The 22,846-nt window shown below is 60.6% G+C and overlaps 2 protein-coding genes across 2 annotated transcripts; one reads left to right on the top strand and one right to left on the bottom strand.

Annotated features, from left to right (window-relative positions):
- Positions 1-3,823: 3,823 nt before the first annotated feature.
- Positions 3,824-5,565, bottom strand: PDRG1 (p53 and DNA damage regulated 1). Its single transcript, XM_054392023.1, has 5 exons — positions 5,482-5,565; positions 5,304-5,379; positions 5,146-5,220; positions 4,500-4,580; positions 3,824-4,192 (listed from the first exon to the last, which is right to left on the bottom strand). The coding sequence occupies exons 1-5, from the start codon at positions 5,563-5,565 to the stop codon at positions 4,110-4,112; spliced, it is 399 nt and encodes a 132-aa protein (XP_054247998.1). The 3' UTR covers positions 3,824-4,109.
- Positions 5,566-10,517: 4,952 nt separating this feature from the next.
- XKR7 (XK related 7) lies at positions 10,518-19,489 on the top strand. The gene is made up of 3 exons (XM_054391987.1): positions 10,518-10,984; positions 16,892-17,091; positions 18,528-19,489. The coding sequence occupies exons 1-3, from the start codon at positions 10,518-10,520 to the stop codon at positions 19,487-19,489; spliced, it is 1,629 nt and encodes a 542-aa protein (XP_054247962.1).
- The last annotated feature ends 3,357 nt before the right edge of the window (positions 19,490-22,846 follow it).

Raw genomic sequence — 22,846 nt, 5'->3', positions numbered from 1 at the left:
GGCCAGGTCCAGGTGACTGCTGGGCTCTCCTAGGATTGCTCCTGGGACACCCTGGGAAACTGTTGCCAGGAAACACCCACATCCTGGTGCTCCAGAAGGGTTAATGCTTGTTCCTGTGAATCCTCCTCAGCCTTCCCTGCTGCAGCCAGACTTTGGTTCTCACTTGGGTGTCTTGCTGGAAGCTGGAGGGGGTTATTTTGTTTTGGATTTTTTTTTTTTCTCTCTAGTACCATGGAGAACAGGAATAGAAACTTTGCAACAGGCTCAGAATGTTCTTTGGCTCAGTGCATGGGAAAGAGATTTAGGGTTGGATTTCCTCTTGCTTCACACTTAGCCCTGCTTGTAATGGTTTTGGGGAGAGACATTTCTCTTGGAGGAACCCTTGGCAAAACAGCCTCATTCTGCCTGATTTGCTGTTGATGTGTCTGCTCAGCTGGCTTCTGGAGGTGAATGTTTCACCTTCCCTCCCTGCCAGCAGCAAGAAGCCTCTGAACTCAGTGTCCTCTTCTGAGACACACTTCACATTGTGGGCAGGGAGGGCAGGCAGAGATGTTTATTACCTTCTAAGGGGCTCTGTTTGGGAACATGTTTGGGCTGGAGGGGCTGGTTCCATGTCCTGCTTGGCAACTGAGCATGAACTTGAACCTTTAGAGTGATGAATTTCCAGAAGCAGTGGAGTGAGCAGGCTGCCACTTGGGAGTGGGAGCAGAGAGCAGAGGGGGATGGGGGCTGTGGCTGAGCTGGGGCTTGCACAAGAGCTCTTTCAGAGGCCCTTCTGCATCATGCCTCCCATGCTGGCCACTTCTGGAGCTCCCTGCTCCCAGCAGCTCAGTGTGCAGCAGGTCTGTGATTGACTTTTACCAGCTGTGCTGACCTCAGGAATTGGAGGATGATGTCCACTGCTCCCAGCTTGGTCCCTGGGAGTTTACTCCTCTGTGCAGACAGATAATTGCCATGGCTCAGGTGCTGCACTGAGGGCTTTGGGTGGTGTGAGCTGATGGGGAAGAAGCTTTGCCCTGATGTGGCCTGACAGGGGAGGCCTGGGTCCTCCAGAGAATGAGGACACCCTGGCCAACAGCCAGCTGGGTATGAACTCATCCAGCTCTGGCAGGGTGCCCTGAGCACACCAGAGAGCCCAGCACACACCTTTCCTTCCAGGCCAAGAACAGGCCAGGGAGCTCCAAGGAGCAAACACCTTCCAGAGGTGGATGGAAGCAGCCAGGCTGCAGCAGCACCCTGGAAAACAAACATCTAAATGCCAGGGGAGCAGTTTTGATCCTGGTCCTGCTTTTCAAGAGGGAAATCCCAGCAAGAGTTGTTCTTTGCTTCCCTGCACTCAGTGAGGTGACCTTTTCCTGGGCACTTCCCTGAAGCTTTTGTGTGTTTTCCTGTTGGGAAGTGGTGCTGTGATTCCAAAGCTACACTTCCAAGAGGCTGAGGTGCAGTGCAGATCTGAGTGTGCCACAACCATCTCTGGCTGTGGTTTCTAACTGCCACAAGGTGAGCTCAGCTTCACCTGAAGGTGGTGGTGGGACATGGCCTCAGCTCTGCAGAGAGGAAGAGTAAGGTGATGCTAACTCCTTGTTTCATATCTTCACTGTGGGCTGCTACATGAAGTTAGCTGATGAGGATCCATCATTAGCTGCTCCCAGGCTTGGGACAGGAGACATCCCCATGGATAATCCCTTTCTCTTCCTCACAGTTCCTGCCTCCCTGTGGACACTGCTGGCTCAGCACAAGATGCTGCTGCCCCTCTTGCTCCTGAACCAACCTGGAAGCTGCAGTGGGCTTGAATGGGCACAAACTTGACCACAGGAAGTTCCATCTAAACATGAGGAGGAACTTTGAGCCCTGGAGCAGGTTGTGGAGTCTCCTTCTCTGGAGAGATTCCAACCCCCTCTGGCCATTGTGCTCCTGGGCAAGCTGCTGTGGGTGTCCTGCTGGAGCAAGGGTTGGACTGGATGAGCTCCAGAGCTCCCTTCCAGCCTTTCCTCTGTGATTCCATAGTGGCTGACAGAGGGCTGCTTGCTTCTCACTGTCCATCTGCACTTGCTTAGTTCTGCACTGTGCCAGAAAATAAAGGAAGGAGCTAAACACCCTGCAGGGCAAAGCCAAGCTTTTGGGGAAGGCAGCTCCTCATCCTCCTCCTGCTGCTACTACTATGGAAACCTGTCAGAGCAGCAGACCTGTTGCCATGCTACTGCAGAGACAACTCCACCATCACAGCCTGGAGACTTGAGTGGCTGTGCTGCAGGTTATGTAAGAGAGGCTGTGACACAGGGACCTGGCTCCCTGTGCTGCTGCTGGCTCCCAGGGGATGCAGCTTCCTGCAAAAGCTACAGGGGAGGCAATTCAGATCATAAATTTGAGGATGGGTTTGGTTTCTTTATCCAAAGCTTCATCCTGGAGAACCTTGCTTCTGGCAGTTGTACATTTAGGGGAGGTGGTGGGAGCTACAGGGTTAACAAACTCAGGTCAGGCAGCAGTGGTTGGCTTTATGGAGCTAAGGAAGTGAACCCTCACTTCGAAGCAGGCTAAACCAGGGTGTTTGGGGAATTCTGCATCATTGGAAGTATTTGTGGAGCTGGCCAAGGCAGTGTGGGGCTGATGGAGGTGACCCTGCTGCCTAGTGAAGCTGGAAGGGGGCAGAGAGGCAGAGAAATGGTGGTGTGGGGGTGAAGGTCTGCAGAGGACGAGGGGCTGGGCTCAGCTCTCAGCTATGCTGTGAGGTTTCGTGGGATTGTAGAATTCCAGACTGCTTTGGGTGGGCAAAGGGACCTCAGAAATCATCCAGTCCAACCCCCTGCAGTCCCCAGGGACATCCCCAACCAGAGCAGGTTGCTCCCAGCCCCAAACCTGACCTACAGTGATGCCAGAGATGGGGCAGCTCCCACCTCTCTGGGCAGCCTGGGCCAGGCTCTCCCCACCCTCACTGTCAAACATTTCTCCCTTCTCTCCAGTCTGAATCTCCCTCTTTGAGTTCAAACCATCACCTCTTGTCCCCAGCTTTCTGATTGGCCCTTTAAGCACTGAAAGGCCTCCAGAAGGTGGTGACAGGAGACAGGACAGGTTTGCTACCTTGATTGGCAGGATCCAGACACTTTCCTGTACACAGGAAAAAAAAAAATACATGAATCATAGAATGGTTTGGTTGGAAGGGACCTTCAAGATCATCCAGTTCCAGCCCCCTGCCATGGGCAGGGACCCCTCCCACTAGAGCAGCTTGCTCAAGGCCTCATCCAGCCTGGCCTTGAACACCTCCAGGCAGGGGGCAAATCTCCATTACTAATTATGATTAAGTTTTCATCATCTTAGGGCCTTAAGCAAGTGGTGCTGGGGTGGCAAGTTCAGCCTAAACGGGGGAGTGTAGGAGACAAAAGTTCAAACCATTTGTGGTTGGTTAATTGTCTTCTCCCTACAAGCCAGGCTCAGAGCCTGCTCCTCCTCAGGCCTCCTCAGGTTGCTTTTTGCACTACACAAACATTTTTTTTATCCCCTCCCTCGAATTTGGGAGCCTCTTTCTGTGGTCTCCTGCCTCAGACTTAGCAGGAGCAGATGTTTTCCCCATGAGACTGGAAGGATCCTGCCCATCCCTACAGAGCTTTAGGGATTCCTGACACGTTTCAGATATTTCTGGCCTGGCTCTGTGTGAATACCACAGGGTGCACAACTCCTCTGCTGTGCTCCAGCCACGCTCTGGATTCCCAGTTCCTCCCACTCCTGTTCCCAACAGCACAATGAACCAGCTCTGAGGCCAAACTCCCCAAGCACTCACATAAAAGCCCAACAAGGAGCAGGCACACAGAGCTGGGAGTGCCCCAGAGCTGGGAATGCCCCACTGCTCTGATTTTAATGATCACACTTCCACCCTGGGCATGGGCACCATGCCTCAGCCCCTGGCTTTGCCACCCAGGCTGCAGCAAGGAGCAGGGAAGGGTTTGTGGGTACAGGAGGCTGCAGCGTGGTGGCTGAGGAGCATCCCAGCACTTGCCAAGGACCTCACCCAAGGTGGGCTCTGGGCACACCAATGTCCTGCAGCCCCTGCAGCTGTTGCAGTGTGAGCTCCACAGGTGACAACTGTCACTGGCTGGGACAATGGCACAGCCACCTCAGCCCTCCAGGATGCGATTGATGAGCTTCATCTCCTCGGCAGTCATGGGGTTCAGGTCGAATCCCTTCAGCTCAGGTTTGCCTGAAAGAGAATGTGGGAAAATTCAGATTTTGCTCCAGAATGAGTAAAGCAGAGGGAGATGAGCTGCAGAGGGGCTGTGGGACAGCCCTAGAAGCTGCTGTGGGGTCACCCCAACATGGTGGGGATGACCTACATGCTGGGTGGTGGCAGCTCCACACCAGGAGCCTCCAATCCTGCTGGAGCAGGGCAGGAACTGCAGAGCCGGTGGGGAAGCAGCTGCAGGAACACACCAGGGAGCTTCTGGACCCTTCCAACACAGGATGTCTGCTCCCAGAGACAGAAGAGCTTCCAGAAGGGAAGGTTTTACCTTGAGCTTCGAGGAGGCGGTTGACCTTCCCACGCAGCTCCTTCCGGAGGTTGTTTATCTCCTCATCCAGACTTTCCTGGTCTGAGACAAGTGGGACAGAAGTGAGGAGGACTTTGGGCTCTGGGGTGCAAGCAGAACCTCCTGTGAGACATCCCATGCAGAAACCCACATCTGAGGAGCAGAAGAGGACTTTTCCCCCATTGCCTTGGGGTCCCACCGTGTCCTCTGATGCCCGCAGGGCTGAGCTCGAGGTTGCTTCATGACCCAATGTGCACTGCTCAGGACAGCTGAGAAGCTGCCTGTGGCTGCTGTTGAGAGGTGTGGGACACTTCATGGAATCATTTTGGTTGGGAAAGACCTCCAAGATCATCAAGCCCAACCATTAACCCAGGGCACCACTAAACCACAGCCCTCAGCACCACATCTTCATGGCTTTAAAACCCCTCCAGGGGTGGGGACTCCACCACTGGGCAGCCTGGATCACACCTTGACAATCCTTTGGGGGAAGAAATTGTTCCTCACGTCCAACCTAAATCTCCCTGGGGCAACTTGAGGCTGTTTCCTCTCATTCCTTGGGAGAAGAGACCAACTCCCGCCTGGCTGCAGCCTCCTTTATTGTCTCACACCTCAGAGCAGAGCCCCTCACCTTTCTGCAGCATCTCCTTCGTCTTCGCTTTGGGCAGCTCGATGAACATGTTGCCGAAGCAGACCATGGCCTTGCCTGGGGGAAGAGAAGGGGACAGGAAAGGCTTTGTCAGCGGAGCTCTTTCTGCCCGGGCACGCCGCCGCTCTGCGGGGCCTCACCGTCGGGCTCCGGGTCCTTGTGCAGCGCCCTCAGGGCCTCACGGTTCCGGTTCCGCTTCACGTCCAGGTCCACGATCTGCAGCGGGAGAGAAGCAGCTGCGGCCGGGGCTCGGGGCTGCCGGCGGCAGCGGGACAAGGGTGGGGAGGCTCCCCAGGGCCACAGGGGCCTAGGCCGTACCTGCTGCCGCGCCGCCAGCACGTCCTCGGCCAGCTCCTCCACTTCGGCCAGGTAGCGTAGCACAAAGGCTGGGTCCCGCGCCATGGCGCTGCCGGGGTCGGGCCGGAGCCGGAGCCGGGACTGGGGCCGCGGCTGCTCGGTGTCGCCCTCCCCCCCGAGTCCGTCCCGGGTCCGTCCGGGCCGCAGCCACAGCCGCGCGGGAAGGTTCCGCGGCGGGAGGGGGTCCAGGAGGAGGGCGCCCTCTTGCGGCCACCCTGCGCGCTGTCCGCGGGGTGAGCCGGAGCACCGGCAACGGCCCCGGAACATCGGGGACTGCCCCAGAACACCGGCAACAGCCCCGGAGCACCGGCAACGGCCCCGGAACACCGGCAACTGCCCCGGAACATCGGGAACTGCCCCGGGACGGGGAGAGCTCCGTGCCCCCGGCACCAGCTTTGTGTCCCCAGGACTGGCTCCGTGCCCTCGGTGTACGTTCCGTAACCCCCGGGACTGGGCCCCGTGGCCCCTGCACGTATTGCTCGACAGAGAGAGGGGCCCCGGGTGCTCTCCCCATGCCGGGGGAGCTCACGTTTCGGAGCTAGCCCCAACCCCCGGCCCAGTCCCCGCAGCCTGGGGGAGACCGAGCAGTGCCAGCAAAGACTGGCAGACCCCCTCCCTGTGAGGAGAGAGGTCACAGGAGCCCACCCAGGACTGGCAGGTAACGGAGGATGTGGGCGTTTGTGTCCCTGCTCCGGCCAGAGCCAGGCAGTGCGGCACGGTGACGGCGACACCATTGCTCCGCTGTTGGCGGTGGAGGAACATCCAGTCTGTGTTGTGCATTTCTGGGAGGTGACATCCCCGAGACACCGAGAAAAGAGGCATGGAGCAAACCTGAGCTGTAGGCTTGTCCCCTCTGCAGGACAAACCTGCTGGCTTGTGCTCTTCTGGGCAAGAAGAGTCCCGAAGGTGCCTGCTGATCCCCAGTGCTGCCGCTGGAGATGGTGGGGGCCAGACAGGGACCCCAGGGATGGAGGGAGCGAGGCAATGGCCAGCCCGGAGTCATCACACTTCTTAAGACAACTAATCCCTTCAGGGGGACGCCAGCTCAGAGGATTTCTGGCCCTACTCCCATCAGGTCATTTGTGGCAGTTAACTGGGGAGAGCTCCAGCAATGTGGGCTAAATTCAGGCACTTCCAGGGGAGCGCTGAGGAGCAGCATCCTGGCCGGGCTGTGAGTGATTCACACGGCTTGGAATCCTTCCTGACATCCACCAAAAGAGGCAGCAGGATTGGGGCTGGATGCCAACGCTAGGAAATGCTCCTTTTTCAGTGGGGGTGGCTGGCTGGAGAGCTCCAGAACGGAGCAGGGGCCAGCTGCTTCCCAGCCACTGTCTTAGGGTTGGGTCCTGAGCATCCCAGTGGAACAGGGGCACTGGGGTTGGCTGCAAAGTGGGATGCAGGATATGGGATCTGCTTTGGGGTGGGTCTGCTCTGCTCCTGCAGCCTCCCACTGCAGCATTCACCATGGAATGATTGGCTTCAGCTGTCTGCCAGGCGTGAAGGCATCATCTGAGCCTTGTTGCTTTGATGGGATCAGAAGGGAAAAGCACCTGGTCCTCGTGGTGTGTGCTGAGAGCTGGAGCTCCAGTCGCCTCCCAGTGACAGCCCTGCCCATCTGTCCTGCTGCAGGCACGTGGACACAGCCTCTTGGGTCCAGGGTTTGGCTGCAGAGCTGGAAGCTGGGGGTGGTGCTTGGGAAGCATGGCCTGGCTGGGGGGTGACTGTGCCCTTCAGGGGGCTAGAAACCTTCTCCCACCACCTCCACCAGCAGGACCTGCACTGCCCAGTGAGAAGAGGAGGAGGGAGAGCTTTCAGAGTCTCTGAGGGATGGATGGGGATGGAAATGGGGTGGAGATGAGGATGTGGATGGGAACAGGGTGGGGGCAGAGATAGGGATGGGAATGGGGCGGGGATGGAGAGAGGAACAGAGTGGTGATGGAGATGGGAACAGGGTGGGGATGGGGATAGGGTGGAGAAGGGAACAGACATAGGGACAGGGCAGGGCTGGCTGTGTCCCAGCAGCAGGACAACGTTTGCAGGGCAGCACACAGTGGCTGGAGCTGTGCTCTGCAGGCCTCCCCAGCCAAGCTCTGAGCCAGCCACAAACCATCACAGATTTCTCCTCCTGGGGCCAGGGGCAGCCCTTTCTCTTGGAGCCTGGCCTCAGCCCAGGGACCAGAGGCCCATTTGGGCCACTTGCAAATTTTTGTGCCCTGCTGGGCAGTCAGAGGGACTGAGCCCCACCCCTGCTGCTGAGGGCTGCTTTGCTTTGCTGTGTGGTGAAAGGAGCAAGGTTTGGTTCCAGCTTCTTCCTTTTCCTCGCTTGCAACACTTTTCTGTATGCAGCCAGAGCCCTCCCTGCCTGCTGCCAGCTGCACAGGGAGGCTTCAGGGATGGGTGTGTGTGGGGGTTCTCTTTCATTTTCCCCTCTGGCTGCTGGGGGCTGTTGTTCAGATAAATTCTGCTTCCCACACCCCCCACCCCGTTCTCAGGCTGTGGATGTTTAACTCTGCTTTTGGAGAGGGTGTTTCAGGGTCTGTGAGGGAAGGTGGGTCTGCCTCTCCTTGGTCTCCAGGTCCCTTCTCCCTAGTGCTGTGCCCACCATTGTGGCAGCACTAGCTCTATTCCTTTGCCCAGCCGGGACAGAGTGTCCTTGGGGATAGGCTCAGAGAGGACTGGGGCTGGCCAGGCACTGGTAGAGATTTTGGCCAGTGGAGCTCTTTCCCTGAAGAGGCCCTGGCCCTGAGAGCACCAGATAAAAAGCTCCTTTCTTCAATCTTTGGGATGCTGGGAGCATCCCCTCCCCCAGGCAGGCATTTGTGGAGGGGATCTGTCAGGAGCATCTCAAGGTGAGGTGTTTCAGTTGCATTTCCCATGCTAATCCATGCAGCACTGGGAGAGCCTCACCAGGGGCCTGACTCTGCTTCCTTTTGCTGACTAATGACCCTCCCCCCCACCTCGGTTTTGTGCTCCAGGAACCCAAACTCACCCCCAGTTTGAGCAGATCCCCCTTCTTGCTCTGTGAGCTGGGGTCAGCTGGGAAGCTGGCAGTGTTTCCTGGGATAAACTCCCCTCCCTCTGCTGCCTGCTCACTGCTCCAGGCTCCAGCCCTGGGGCTGAGCAGGGTGGCTAAAATCCAGAGGACATCCAGAGGTCCTGAGCTGCCTTCATCAGGCAGCTGCCTGCTTGTGATCATCACCTGCTCCTGAGGCCACACTGCAAGGGAGCAAAGAGCCTTCTCCTCCAGGCAGTGCCAGGGGTGCCTGCTCAGGGCAGCTGCTCCTCCAGTGAGTGTGTGTCCCATGGTGTGCCAGCTGCTGGCACTGCCAGACACACTCCATCCAAACATGGGACATGCTCCATCTGAACATGGGATGTGATCCCATGCACAGATTGTGCCTCTGTACTGGGCACTGGGCAGGCCACACCTTAAGTACTGCATTCAGTTTTGGGCTCCTCACTCCAAGAAGGACATTGAGGAGTTGGAGAAGGGCCAGAGAAGGGCAATGAAGCTGGGGAAAGGTCTGGAGAACAGGTCTGGGAGCACTGAAGGAGTTGGGGGTATTTAGCCTGGAGAAAAGGAAGCTGAGGGGAGACCTTCTGGCTCTCTACAGCTCCCTGAAAGGAGGCTGGAGCCAAGTGGGGATTGGGATCTTCTCTCTAGTATCAGATGATAGGACAAGAGGAAATGGTTTAGAATGGTGCCAGGGGTGGTTTAGGGTGGATTTAAAAAAAAAAAAATTCTTTCCTGAAAGTGGTCAGGCACTGGAACAGGCTGCCCAGGGAGGTGGTGGAGTCACCATCCCTGGAGGTGTTCAGGAAAGGTGTGGCCATGGCACTTGGGGCCATGGTTTGGTGGCCCTGGTGGTGCTGGGTTGATGGTTGGACTGGGTGATCTCAGAGGGGTTTTCCAACCCAAAGAATTCTGTGGTTCTTCTCTCTGAAACGTGGGACATGCTCCATTCAAACCTGGGACATGCTCCCTCTGAACATAGGCACCAAACAGAGGAGAGATTGAGGAGCAGGGCAGAACCTGGGCACCCAAGCATCAGTGCCTCAGGTCCACCTGCAGATTTTTCTTGGCACTTCATCAGAGGTTGTGCAGCTCTTCGGGTCCATATGGACACCTTGGCAATGGTTGTGTGGCTCCTCAGGGACTGCCCCAAGGCTGGGGCTCTCCCTCCAAAACTGGGCTCAGGTCCAGCCTGGCAGGTCCTTGCTAGGACTTCCTCGGGCAGGAGCCTGGTGGCTCTTGGGAAGCTGGGCTCGGAGGGGTCGCACTGCCTGTGGCCCAGGAGCAGGGTCTCGCCTGGGCTGAGACTCGGGGCTGGGGGAGCTCCGGTCCTAGGCGAGCTGCCCCGGGAGTGTCTGTCGGGACCCGGGTGGGCTGCAGGGAGGCGTCGGCTGGCAGCGGGCGGGGATCAGACGGGGAAGGCGTCGGTTGATCCTCCCGGTGGAGTGAGGCGCCCACCGGCACCGTGTGCTTCCCTGGGACCCCGCGGCGGCTGCTTGGGTGGGAGCTGCCCTTACTGGAAGGGGAGCAGCGTCGAGCGGGGCGGGGGCTAACGGGACCGGCCGAGGTGGAGGTCTGCCGGCGGGCGCCGGCCGGGGAGCGGCGGGGGCGTGTTGGAGGCTCTCGGTATCGGTCGGAGGGGCGAGTCTCGGAGGGTGCCGGGCCGGAGAGCGTCAGGGGCGGGCCGGGAGCTCCCGGTGCCGGCCGGGAGTGTGTGTGTCTGTGGAGGGGGACGGGCTAAGGGCTCCCGGGGCCGGCTAGCGGGAGGCGGGGGGATTTAGGTGGGTGCCGAGCCGGGGTGCGGCAGGGGCGGGCCGGGAGCTCCCGTAGCCGGCTCAGAGGGTGGGGGTCTCGTCCGGTGGCGACCGGCGGGCGGCGGGGCGAGGCCGACAGGGGCGGGCGCTGCCGGGGCGGTCTCGTCGGCTCCGTCCTCCCTCCGGAAGTCTCTCCCGCTCCCTCCTTTCTCCTCCTCTCCCCCGACAACATGGCCGCGAAGTCGGACGGCGGCGGCGGAGGCGGCGGCCCGGCCGTACTGCTGGAGAGCCCGGAGGGGGGCGGCGGCGGCGGCAGCGGCGGCGGAGGAGGAGGGAGGCGGGCGGGCGGCGCTTCCCCCCCAGCTCGGCGTTACCGGTTGCGGGACGGTTGTTGGGTGCTCTGCGCCCTCCTGGTTTGTTTCGCGGACGGTGCCTCGGACCTGTGGCTGGCGGCCCATTACTACGTGCGGGGGCAGCGCTGGTGGTTCGGGCTGACGCTGCTCTTCGTGCTGCTGCCCTCGCTCGTGGTGCAGCTGCTCAGCTTCAGGTGGTTCGTCTACGACTTCGCCGCCGCCGGCACCAAGGACAGCGCCGGCAGCACCAAGGACAGCGCCCGAGGGCCCCGCGGCTGCTGCCGCCTCTGCGTCTGGCTGCTGCAGGGCCTGATCCACCTCCTGCAGCTGGGGCAGGTCTGGAGGTACGGGGACGTGGGGTATGGGGTCGGGGGGGTCAGAATGGGGCTGCAGGGCCTGATCCACCTCCTGCAGCTAGAGTAGGTCTGGAGGTATGAGGAAATGGGGGGACAGAGGGCAGGATGGGGCTGCAGGGCCTGATCCACCTCCTGCAGCTAGAGTAGGTCTGGAGGTATGAGGAAATGGGGGGACAGGAGGCAGGATGGGGCTGCAGGGCCTGATCCACCTCCTGCAGCTGGGGTAGGTCTGGAGGTGCAGAGACACTGGGATATGGGGGGACCAAGAGTCAGAAAGGGGATGCAGGGCCTGATCCACCTCCTGCAGCTAGAGTAGGTCTAGAGGTAAAAGGGAATGGGGGGACCAAGGGTCAGGATGGGGTGCAGGGCCTCAACTGCCTCCTCTGGCTGGGGCAGGTCTGGGGACACAGGGGCTGTGGGGCCAGGCTGGGGCTGGTGACAGGGTTCAGCAGGGACATGGGGTGGGATAGCTGAGTGCAGCACAGAGGGCACGTGTAGGGATGGCAAGGGGGGCCTGGGTGGGATGGACAGAGGCATCAGTTCCTCTGGAACCACAGCAGGATGGGTGCTGGGGGGAGAGTCCCCAGCAGAGCCCAGCTGTGGGAGTGGGTGGGTGTGGGCTAGAGATGTGGGTGTGGGCAGAAGCTGGCATGAGGATCCTGCAGCCCAAATGGGTGGCACAGGACTGCTGCGTGGCACAGACCTGCTGTCCCCACGGTCAGGCAGTGCCAGGAGTCCTGCCTGGCTGCAGCAGCCAGGTCCTGGGTGTGTGAAATGTGTCTGCCAGGCCTCAAATATCTTGGTCTCAGATCCTCCTCCCTTGCACCTCCCTGTGGTCCTGCTTGGAGCTCGCTGTAGACTGCAGGGTGGCAGATGAAGAGGTGCCAGTTGTCCCCAGCCTGGCCAGGCTCTGCTGCCTGTCCCTTTCTGGGCTGGGTACAGGCAGGCTGTGCAGACAGGGCGGGTGGCAGCTTGGCAGACTCAAGTTCAAGGCCCCTTTCAGGGTCTCTGCAGACCCTCCAGGAGCCTCAGCTGATGGTTTACCAGCACCTTCCCACCCTGTGCTGTGGAACCAGCCCCACTCCCTCCCTGCTCCACTGAGATCCATCCTTGGGATGAAGAGGGAGGACCCCGGCGCCGACACCGAGCCGGTGCTGGGAAGGGAGTGGAGACAATGGCAAATTCCGGGAACAATGCAGGGAGCAGGCAGCGTCTCGGGTTTCGGGGCTGTTTCCCTTCCTGTGCTGCTGGGTCCAGAGGCTCCTCCACTCCCTGGTGTTGTCTGCAAGCCTCGGTTCTGCTGCTGCATTTCCCGGGATGCTCCCGGGATGTCCAACTTTGTTTCCTCGTGCTGGGGGGGCCCTCTTGCTTCTCCTCTGACTGGCACAGCCATCACCTGGCCCTCCCCATGGCAGCTTTTGGGGTATGCTGGCTGCAGGGGGGTGGGTGCAAACCCTGCCTTAGTGTGCTGGGGGAGCTGATGAGGGAGAGGATGACAGCTCTGGCCTGGTGGCTGCTGAGCCTTGGCCTCGGTGCCCAGTGGGCAATTACCTGATCCTAGGCTGAGCCTGGGCCGGGCTGTGACTGGGAGCTTTGCTCTGGGTGGTGTCAGCCACGTTCTGAGCTGCTGCACCAGAGATGCTCTTAAGCCAATTAAAGCTGTAACTGCCAGCACTGACCCTCCAGGACATGCTGGGCTCAGGCTGCAGCTGAGGCTCTGTCTAATCTCGGGATTTGGGATTAACTGGGGCGGCCACTTTAATGCAGTTTGCTAAACCCATTAGCGCCTTGGATCTGCTGCAGGTGGATGTGGCACTTAAAGAAGGGTGGAAGAGATGAAGGGAAGGTTTTTCCTTGGCCAGGGCAAACATCTGCTCCTTCCCCCCATTCCCTGGCATTCCACCTCTGGAGGTCTCTGCCCCACCAAACCCAGCCCCCAGCTGTGGCCATGACCCCGGATCACAGGAACACAGCCACCTCCCAGCTGTGGGGCAGCTCCCAGCTCTGCCTCTGGGATGATCCCAAATTACAGCTGCTGAAGCTTGTTCCCATCAGCACACTGAGGGATGTGCAAACCTGCTGGAAATGGTGCCCAGGGGTATGGCCACGTGCTGGTGAGCAGCAGTGACACAGACCTGTCCCCCAGCCAGGACCATGCCACTGCTGTGCTCAGGGGCTGCTGCCCAGGTGCGCTTGCAGCTCAGAGGTTGTTACCCACTCTGCTAGCAAAGAGTCACCCCCATGGGCTGGCAGCTGCTGGCATGTCTCTGCAGGTCCCATTTTGCTGGGGACAGCCCTGTCCCATGCCCATTGTATCAGTTTTAGCCTGGGGCCTCCCCTGGTTTGGCTGCCTGGGGGTCACTGGGGCCAGACCTGAGGTTCTCTCTCCACCCCCAAAAGTCCCCCATCAGACCATGTCCCCCCATCTCTGTTGGCTTAGGGACCCAGTGCCACCTTTCAGCCCTGATGCCAGTCTCTGCGTGGGTTCAGAAGGTTGGGGAAGAGTTGGGACCCACAAATGTTGAGCCCCTTGTGCCCCTCTGCTTTTCTCTCTGTGCCCTGGGAGCACCCAGATCTGGGCTGTCAGCTCATCCCACCCAAGTGCAGGGGTCCCTGCCTGGTCCTGGGGTGCAGGACAAGGAGCCAAGGCCAGACCAAGCCTTTACTAAGCACAATGGCCTTGGCTGCTCCTGGCCACCTTGGGGACACAGGGCCTGCCACGGTGTGGGGACAGGGAGGTGCAGCTCTCCTGGTGACCTGATGTGGCAGGATGTGTAAGGGATTAAAAAGGCTGCACCAGGGAAGTGATTTCCCTTTGCTTAACAAAGGGATTAGGGGATGAGAGCCCCAGTCACACCCCTGGCACTTGCACTTGGACCAGGAGGGCCTCATCCCTCTCCAGCTGAGGGCAACAATGAGCAGGTTTGGTTATAACCAAATTATGCTGCTGCTGTTCCGTCACATAAAAAACTGGGGTCAGTAGTTGGGATCTGGGGACAGATGGTGACCCTGGTGATGAATCTGACTGTGGCAGGACTCTGGCAAACCCAGCTGTGGTGGGGCTGGCCTCTGGCAAACTTGACCATGGTGAGTCTCTTGCAAACCCAGCTATGGCTGAGCCTTGGCAAACCCATCCATGGTGGGAATCTGGCAAAGCTGGATGTGCAAGGCTCCAACCAACCCATCTGTGGTGGGGATCTGGCAGAACTGACTTGTCAGAGCTCTGGTAAATCCATCCATGGTGGAGATCTGGCAGAACTGACTTGGCAGAGCTCTGGTAAATCCATCCATGGTGGAGATCTGGCAGAACTGACTTGGCAGAGCTCTGGTAAATCCATCCATGGTGGAGATCTGGCAGAACTGACTTGGCAGAGCTCTGGTAAACCCATCCATGGTGGAGATCTGGCAAACTTGGCTTGGCAGGGCTTTAGCAAACCCATCCAGGCTTGAGCTGTGGCACCACCTTCCTGCTGCAGGGCTTTCGTTAGCTGGCTCTGTGTAACACACCAGCAGCAGCAATTAGCATGAAGAGCTCTCGCTGGCAGCTTCTGCCTCATCATCAGGGGGTTTTGTTTGTTTGTTTTGTTGTGTTTTGTTTTTTTTTAATTTTTAATTAAGTTATTCCCCCCCTCCCCAGTGATTGATTTGGTGCTCTCCCTGCAGCCTCGGTGGCGCTGGGTCGGTAGATGCCAGCCACACTCTGCCAGCTCTGGGATGGTTCCCAGGGCTGGAACCACCACAGGATGATCAAATGCAGAACACATAAGAACCAACCTCTCATTCTGGCAAGCTGATGGGAGATGAGATCTTGGTTTTAATGAGATCTGTGGAGCTGATGAGGAGACAGGAGGGGAGCTGTGTCCTGCTGAAAGCTGGGGCAGGCTGCAGGTTGCTCGAGCAGCCGAGGAGCTGGGGGCGGTTTGGGGTCACTGCTGGCTGTGCCGTGGGGATGGGGAGCTCTGGGAGTGGGGTGGGGGGTGGGGGGCTGCTGTGTGCTGATCCAGTACCTGAAGGGGCTCCAGGAAAGCTGGGGAGGGACTTTTGACAAGGGCTTGGAATGACAGCATGTGGGGCAATGGCTTTGAGCTGGGAGAGGGGAGATTGAAACTGGAGATGAGGAAGAAATTCTTCACAGTGAGGCTGGGGAGACACTGGCACAGGTTGCCCAGGGAGGTTGTGGATGCCCCCTCCCTGGTGGTGTTCAAGGCCAGGCTGGATGAGGCCTTGAGCAACCTGGGCTGATGGGGGACAGTGGCTGAGACAGTACCACGATGGCAGTGGTAGCCTGGCTGGTGCCACAATGGCAGTGGTATCCTGGCTGGTGCCACAGTGGCAGTGGTAGCCTGGCTGGTCACTAGCAGATGACACCAGAGTGTGAATCTGTGGCAGGAGCTGGGTGGCAGCAGCCTCTTCTCCCCAGCAGCAAGGGATGTGCCACAGAAAAGGTTAAAATTAGCTGCTCTCTGCCCCAAGGTGGGCATTAAGGTGACATTTTGACACCAGCACAAAGGAGCTGTTGGGGGCTGGGAGCTGGGCTGGCCATGGGCTGGTCCCCACAGCCACCAGCACCCACTGAAACTGAGGCAGAACTTCTCCACTGGTGGTGTTTGCTGACAGCAGTGTCTTACCCAGCCACCAGCTCTTGGGCTGGGGAGGGCTCTTGGGGGTTCCCAGCAGGGTGGTGGGAGGGGATAGGCAGGTGGCAGTGGGGCTGCCTGAGGTGGGAGCAGATGGCAGCAGGATGGCACGGGGGCCACAGTTGCTCCAGCTGATGGCCCCCACCGTGGTCTTGGGGCTGTGCAGCCCAGAGGTGGGAGCAGCCAGATGTCCCCGCAGTGGCAGCAGGGCTGGCTCCTGCCTCCTTCTCCTGATGGATGAGCTGAAAGTGCTGGGATCAGAGCTATCTGCAGCGCTCCCGGCTGATGGGGCCGGCTGGCAGCGCCGGCTGGAGCTGAGAGAGAGGCCACAGCTTAGCTTGGCAGTGCTGGGAGGAAGCTTCGTGGCCCAACATCCTCTTGTTTCATCTCCGTGTTCTCCTCCTGGGGATCTCCTGCCCGTCTGGCCCCGAATCTCCTCCCATTGTGGCCGGATCTGGCCCCGCGCCGCGGGGAAGGGTCTCTGGTGGGGGTGACTCAGCTGCCGCCTGCGTTGGTGCTACGCACACCTCCGCTGACCCCCGGCCGACCGCCAGATGGCTAGGGCCAGCCTGTGCCTGTGCCCACAGCTCTGCCAAGAGCCGAGGCAGCACCGGCACGAGCACCCGAGAGCTGCCCGCGGGCACCGCGGCACGACCAGCTGGTGCCTCTCTTCTGGCCGGGCAGGGGCAGGCAGGGTGGGCTCTGTGCCATCTGCGGCCAAAATATCCCCTCTGAGAAGGGGCTGGGGGCTGGGGACCCCAAATCCCTGAGTGGCCAGAGAGTGAAGCTGTGGAATGAGATCCCTGGCATGGGGGGAGCGAGCCAGGGGCAACACTGGGTGCTGGAGGGATGGGGTTGATGGCTGGGTGAGCACCATGGTTGCCAGGTGGACGCTGTGATGGCCAAGTGAGCATCATCATGGCTGGGTGGGCACCGTGATGGCCAGGTGAGCACCGTGATGGCCAGGTGAGCACCATGATGGCCAGGTGGGCTCCAGAGCAGCAGAGGGCTGAAGTGGCTTTGCACAAAGCTGCCCCTTCCTGGTGTCTTGTGGCCCTGGGGTGGGACAGGGATGTGCTCAGCATCACCACTGCCCTCCGCTCCCAGCCTGAGAGGCTTCCTGCAGCCCCAGATCATTGGGTAACTGCTGGCCTGGAGTGGGGTGGCCATGGGACATGCCAGGGATGGACAGAGAGAGGTGAGCTCAGCTGCTGGGGTCGGTGGGGGCTGCTCTCACCCTGCCATCCCACCCCTGCAGGTACCTCCGCACGCTGTACCTGGGGCTGCAGAGCCGCTGGCAGGCTGAGCACCGCCAGCGCCACTTCTACTGGAGGATGATGTTTGAGAGTGCAGACATCAGCATGCTGAGGCTGCTGGAGACCTTCCTGAAGAGTGCCCCCCAGCTCGTGCTGCAGCTCAGCATCATGGTGCAGCAGAACAGCATTGAGCCCCTGCAGGGTAAGGCAGGGAATGCCCCAGTCCCAGCCTGGTGGGTCTGGAAGGGACCTCTGGTGATCACCCAGTCCCAACCCCCTGCTAAAGGAGGACACCCACAGCAGCTTGCCCAGGAGCACAATGCCCAGGGGGGGTTGGAAGCTCTCCAGAGAAGGAGACTCCACAACCTCTCTGGGCAGCCTGCTCCAGGGCTCTGCACCCTCACACCAAACAAGTTTCTCCTCATGGAACCTCCTGGCTTCTAGTCTGTGCCCATTGCCCCTTGGCCTGTCCCTGGGCACCACTGAGCAGAGCCTGGCCCCAGCCTCTTGTTCCCCACAGCTCCTTTAGCTCTTGCTGAGCATTGCTCAGATCCCCTCTGGGGCTGCTCTTCTCCAGGCTCTCAGCCCCAGGGCTCTCAGCCTTTGTTCCTCACAGAGCTGCCCCAGGCCCCTCAGCAGCTTTGTAGCCTCTGCTGGACTCTCTCCAGTAGTTCCCTCTCCCTTTTGAACTGTGTGGGCCCAGAACTGGACCCACTACTCCAGATGTGTCCCCATCTGGGCCACATCTAGAGGGGGAGGAGACCCTCCCTTGCTCTGCTGGCCACATTCTTCTTCATGCACCCCAGGAGACCATTTGCCTTCTTGACCAGAAGAGCACATTGCTGGCTCATGGGGAACTTGTCGCCCAGCACTCTCAGGTCCTTGTCCACAGAGCTGCTCCCCTCACCTGTACTGCTGCAGGACCCTGCACTTGCCCTGGTTGAACCTCATGAGTTTCCTCTGCCCCAGCTCTCCAGCCTGGCCAGGTCTTGTGAACATCTGAGACATGAAGGGAGGGAACACAACTAGAGGGGCCATGGGACAAGGGTGGCAGAATCCCAGAATCACAGAAACATTCAGGTTGGAAAAGAGCCTCAGGATCACCAAGTCCAACCCAGAACCCTACTCTACAAGGGTCACCCCTAAAGCATATCCCCAAGCACCACATCAAACCTCCTTTAAACACATCCAGGCTTGGGGACTCCACCACCTCCCTGGGCAGCACATTCCAATCCCTGACCACTCTTGCTGGGAAAATGTTTTTCCTGATGTCCAGTCTGAACCTCCCCAGTCATAGCTTGAGGCCATTCCTTCTTGTTCTATCACTAACTACCTGTGGGAAGGGAGGACCTTTGGATTGAACATCAGGAAGAAGTTCTTCACTATGAGGGTGGTGGAACAATGGAGCAGGTTGCCCAGGGAGGTGGTTGAGGCCCCATCCTTGGAGATATTCAAGGTGAGGCTTGTTGAGGCCCTGGGCAACCTGATCTAGTTGGGGATGTCCCTGCTGACTGCAGGGAGGTCAGACTGGATGACTTTTGGAGGTCCCTTCCAGCCTGGACCATTCTGTGATTCTGTGATGCTGTGACCCCAGCCTGTCACAGGCTCTCACTGCCCCTCCCTGCTTCGCCCCTGCAGGGCTCTCAGCCTCGGCCTCGCTGGTGTCCCTGGCCTGGATGATCGCCTCCTACCAGAAGGTGCTGCGGGACTCTCGTGAGGACAAGCTGCCCATGTCCTACAAGGGTGCTGTGGTGCAGATCCTCTGGCACCTCTTCACCATCGCTGCCCGCGCCATCGCCTTCGCCCTCTTCGCTTCCGTGTTCCAGCTCTACTTCGGCATCTTCATCGTCACCCACTGGTGCGTCATGACCTTCTGGATCATCCAGGGCGAGACGGACTTCTGCATGTCCAAGTGGGAGGAGATCATCTACAACATGGTGGTGGGCATCATCTACATCTTCTGCTGGTTCAACGTCAAGGAGGGCCGGAGCCGCTACCGCATGTGCATCTACTACGTCATCACGCTGGGGGAGAACGCAGCCCTCACCGCCCTCTGGTTCCTCTACTACGACCGCCAGACCACCTCCGACTTCCACGCCTTAATCCTCGTCTGCCTGCTCAGCTCCAGCTTCGCCCTCGGCATCTTCTTCATGTTCATCTACTACTGCCTCTTGCACCCCAACGGCCCCATCTTCAGCCCTCTCACCGGGGGCTGCATTTTCCGCCAGCAGCCTCCCCCCCAACACCCCGTGCCGGGGTCTCCCGCGGACGCCGTCACCAGCCCTCCCCGCTCGCTGCCGCGGACTACAGGCGGGGAGCGGGAGGGGGCGCCGGGGGAGCGGGACAGCTGCGTGCCGGTCTTCCAGGTGAGACCCTGCGCCCCGCCGGCCCCAGCCGCCCGCGCCCCCCGGACAGAGGGCCCCGTCATCCGCATTGACCTGCCCAGGAAGAAGTACCCGGCCTGGGATGCTCACTTCATCGACCGGCGCCTGCGGAAAACCATCCTGGCGCTGGAGTACGCCTCGCCCACCACCCCGCGCCTGCAGTACCGCACCCCCGGGGCCCCCCAAGAGGTGCTGGAGTACGAGACCACCGTGTAGGGTAGCGGGGTGGGGGGACACAGCCACGGTGGGGCTTCTCCCGCCCGGTGCCATCCCGGCGTCTTCGCAGCTGTTTGCCTTTCTGTTGGGTTTGCCGGCGCCGCCGCCGGGCCGCCCCGCGGGCGGGGGACGGGGAGGTCTCTTGGTGCTATCCCCCCCTCCACCCTGCGCCACCCTCCCGCAGCCGAGACCTCCCCGTCCCACCCCAGGGTGCTCACCGCGGCTCCCCCCCTTCCCGGGGCTTGTCCTTGCCAAAATACCTCACGGTGCCTGAGCCTGCAGCGGGGGTTGCTGTGGCCCGACCATGCCAGTGGGGCAAGGGTGGGGACCAGGGACACCCCAGGCTGGGGGCTGGCAGATGTGAGGCGCACGGCAGGCAGCACACTGGGACATGGGTGCCTGTGCCATGGCAGGGCGGTGGGGCTGGAGTGTGGCTGCACCGGGGGTGTGTGTGTGGGGCTTGTCACTCCTGGGCAGGGGACAGCAGGGGTCCAGCCAGCCCCTCCATATCTCCTGCTTACCCCATACCCTGCCGTGCTGGTCCCAGGGGAGCCCCTTCATCTCCACCCTCAGTCCCCCTGCCTCAGGGTCAAGCCATGTCCCCAGCCTCACGGGGTCCCTGCTCACCTGTGGGGTGAGGACCCTGTCCGGGGGGGTGCCACTTGTGGGTGGGCACAGACTCTGTTCCCCCTAGCTCAGAGCTGAGCCCCGAGTCTGGCTGAGCCCCCATCCCCCCCATCCCCATGGGAGCTGTTCCATCACATCGGGGTTGTTTTCACCTGTGACATTTTGTGTGACATTTTCTACCTCCACTGTAGCCGGGGGGTGCAGGGCAGGGCCTTGGCTGGCACTGTTGAAGCGGGGTCATGTGAGGTCACCAGTGTTCCCAGGGCCTTCCAAAGCGGGATTCACCCCCCACCCCTTCTCCCCTTCTTGGTCGGGGATCTCTTCCCACCCAGGAGCGTTTCCATTCACCCCACCATGGGCATCATCCCCTTCCAGCTCCCCACTATGAACCTGACTGGGATCCTGCCCTGCCTCCCTGCTGCCAGTCCCTGCCTGTCCCTGCCTGCTCCTGCCTGCCCAGAGGAGTGGGGGGTCCCCGGGCTTCGGGTCTGAATGTGTCCCTGGTCCTGCCTGGACAGTTGGGGTGTCCTCACCCAAAGGGCTGTGCTGAATGTATTCCATGTCCCCTGGTGCCAGGCGTGTCCCGTAGGGGGTCCCTCTGTGTGTGTGTGTGTGTGTAGGGGGCTGGCAGGGCTCTGTGGGGCAGGGGAGCTGCGGGCCCCCCCAGCCATGCACCCATGGCCCCTGTGCCTTCCCTGCACCCCCTGTGCCCCCCCAAAGTCACCCCACAGGGTGCTTTGGTGCCAAGTCCCACCCGGGGTTGAAGAGCCTGGGCAGAACCACCAGCCCTGGGTGCCATGGGACATCACATGAGGCATGGCACAAGGCACTGTGCCAGCTGTGAGAAGAGCTCACACTTGGGGGCTGCCCCTGGGAATGGCTCCAGCTGCTGCCCACTGTGACAAGGTGGGTGCCCAGCCCCATGGCATGTCTGGGGTGGGCAGTGGGTGTGGTGTTGGTGGCATCACGTTGGGCTTTTTCTTTCCCATTTCTCTGTAGCTAGAACGCTGTGGTGACAGCAGGCTGGGGTGGGCTGTTGCTGGGGTCACTGGTGCTAACTGGTGCTAACTGGAAGCCTCAGAAAGCCTTCTGGAGGAGGGTGCAGGGTGTGACTGGGGCTGGGCAGGGGCCGGGGCCCCACACTCCCAACTCTTTCACTGCCAGTAACGGGCAGACACTGGTGGTGGGTGCCAACCGTGCTGGGGGCAGTGCCAGGTGTGGGGTGGCTCTGGGGGAGGTCTCGGCTTTGCAAGGGGGAATCTTTTCCTCAGGGAAGGTCGGGGGCAGCTGTTGGGGGAGCTGGGCTGGGCCTTCACTGAGCCCCACTCATGGAGCTCTGAAGCCACTAGGGATGGGGACAGGTCGTGCGGGGACCAGGCGCCAGCATGAGGTGGCTGCTCTGGGCTCCCCCTGTGTGCCCTCCCCGAGGGCAGGGAGGAGCCATCAGCTGCGGTGATCTGCACTCCTCCTGCTGCCCTTCACCGCTGGGGCTGGCGTGGGGACCCCGGGGACATGCCAGTGGGACAGAGGGACACTTTTCTATGCACTCAAGCCACGGTACCCTCAGCCCTGGGCTGCTCCGGGCAGGGGTCTCCACACCAGCCCCTGTCCCGCGGTGCTGCCCTGCTCGGTGTGGGGACCCCAGCCATGTGTGGGGCTGGGTGACAGCCATGAGCTCCCCCTCCCGCCCCGTCCTGAGCACAGGCTCGGCCACCCTGCTGCCACCCACCCAGCCTGTGCCACAGGGGAAGCCAAACCCAGTGGCCCGATGCCAGCGGCAGCACCAGGATGGCGGCACCTGACCACGAGGACCACGGTGAAGGGGGCACGGCCGGGGGCCAAGCCGGGCACTATGGCATGGGGAGCTCTGGAGGTGCTCTGCCTCCCAGGGCGGGAGGAGGGCCCTGGCCTCTGTGGATGCCATGCCTGGGGTGGCAGCAGGGCTGCCCTGGCTTCAGGGAGTGAGGAGCGGTTTGGGCTGGGACTGTTCCTTCCCGGTGGGGGGAAGGCTGCGTGGGGGAGGGCGGGGGGCGGTGCCAGCGACGTCCCTGTCCTCCCCTCCCCCCCCTCCCTCTTGGCGCCGAGAGCTGGCAGCCGCTGTCACGTACTGTAAATACTCTGTGTGCCACCTTCTTCTCTGGGACCCTCGGCGTGGGCGGGGGGCGAGCGGGGGGCCGGGGTCCGGACCGAGACTTTTTTGTATACCACAAACTTTTTGTATATTTTTAATTTTGCTGCAACATGAGATAATTAATTATTAAATTCATTTCAATAAGCTCTGCCCGCGGGGGCCCCTCCTTGCCCGCACCTCCGGCTCACGTCCCGGACTCTGTCCTCTCCTCTCCCTTGTCCCTCTCTTCCTGTCCTGGTGGGATTGGAGGTGCTGGGAGATGGAGCAGGATGGCTGCAGCAGTGTGGTGTTGGTGGTCCTCGCTGGTGCTGGCCCGGGTGTTGGTGGCCCTGGCAAGGAAAGGGTGTGTGAGCAGGATCCGTGCCAAGGAGGAAGCCGCTGGCCACGGCCGGACATGGCCACTGCCGGGCCAGCCCCCACCCTCCCAGAAGCCTTGATTCATCCCCAGGCCCTTGTGGGGCTTGGACCCCTTGGGTGGCTGTGGGGATAGGGTGCTTGGGTGCTGCTGCATGAGGTCCTGCCAGTGTCACTGCCCATGCCAGGGCCTCAAGTGGGCAGGATAGGGGCAGTGAGGGTTGGAGACCCCAGTGCTGCTCCAG

This window comes from Indicator indicator, chromosome 24 (assembly GCF_027791375.1).
Source record: "Indicator indicator isolate 239-I01 chromosome 24, UM_Iind_1.1, whole genome shotgun sequence".
In the NCBI taxonomy this organism is placed as follows: Eukaryota; Metazoa; Chordata; class Aves; order Piciformes; family Indicatoridae; genus Indicator; species Indicator indicator.
The sequence above is the reverse complement of the archived record's forward strand: the minus strand, read 5'-3'. Positions and strand labels throughout refer to the sequence as shown.

What these genes read in the sequence shown, in the direction of transcription:
- PDRG1 (XM_054392023.1), bottom strand. Translation starts at nt 5,565, where the DNA reads ATGGCGCGGGACCCAGCCTTTGTGCTACGCTACCTGGCCGAAGTGGAG. An exon ending in TGCTGGCGGCGCGGCAGCAG is followed by an intron (nt 5,380 to 5,481) that starts GTACGGCCTAGG and finishes CTCCCGCTGCAG; the next exon opens with ATCGTGGACCTGGACGTGAA. An exon ending in GAAGGAGATGCTGCAGAAAG is followed by an intron (nt 4,581 to 5,145) that starts GTGAGGGGCTCT and finishes CACTTGTCTCAG; the next exon opens with ACCAGGAAAGTCTGGATGAG.
- XKR7 (XM_054391987.1), top strand. Translation starts at nt 10,518, where the DNA reads ATGGCCGCGAAGTCGGACGGCGGCGGCGGAGGCGGCGGCCCGGCCGTA. An exon ending in CAGCTGGGGCAGGTCTGGAG is followed by an intron (nt 10,985 to 16,891) that starts GTACGGGGACGT and finishes CCACCCCTGCAG; the next exon opens with GTACCTCCGCACGCTGTACC. An exon ending in CAGCATTGAGCCCCTGCAGG is followed by an intron (nt 17,092 to 18,527) that starts GTAAGGCAGGGA and finishes TCGCCCCTGCAG; the next exon opens with GGCTCTCAGCCTCGGCCTCG.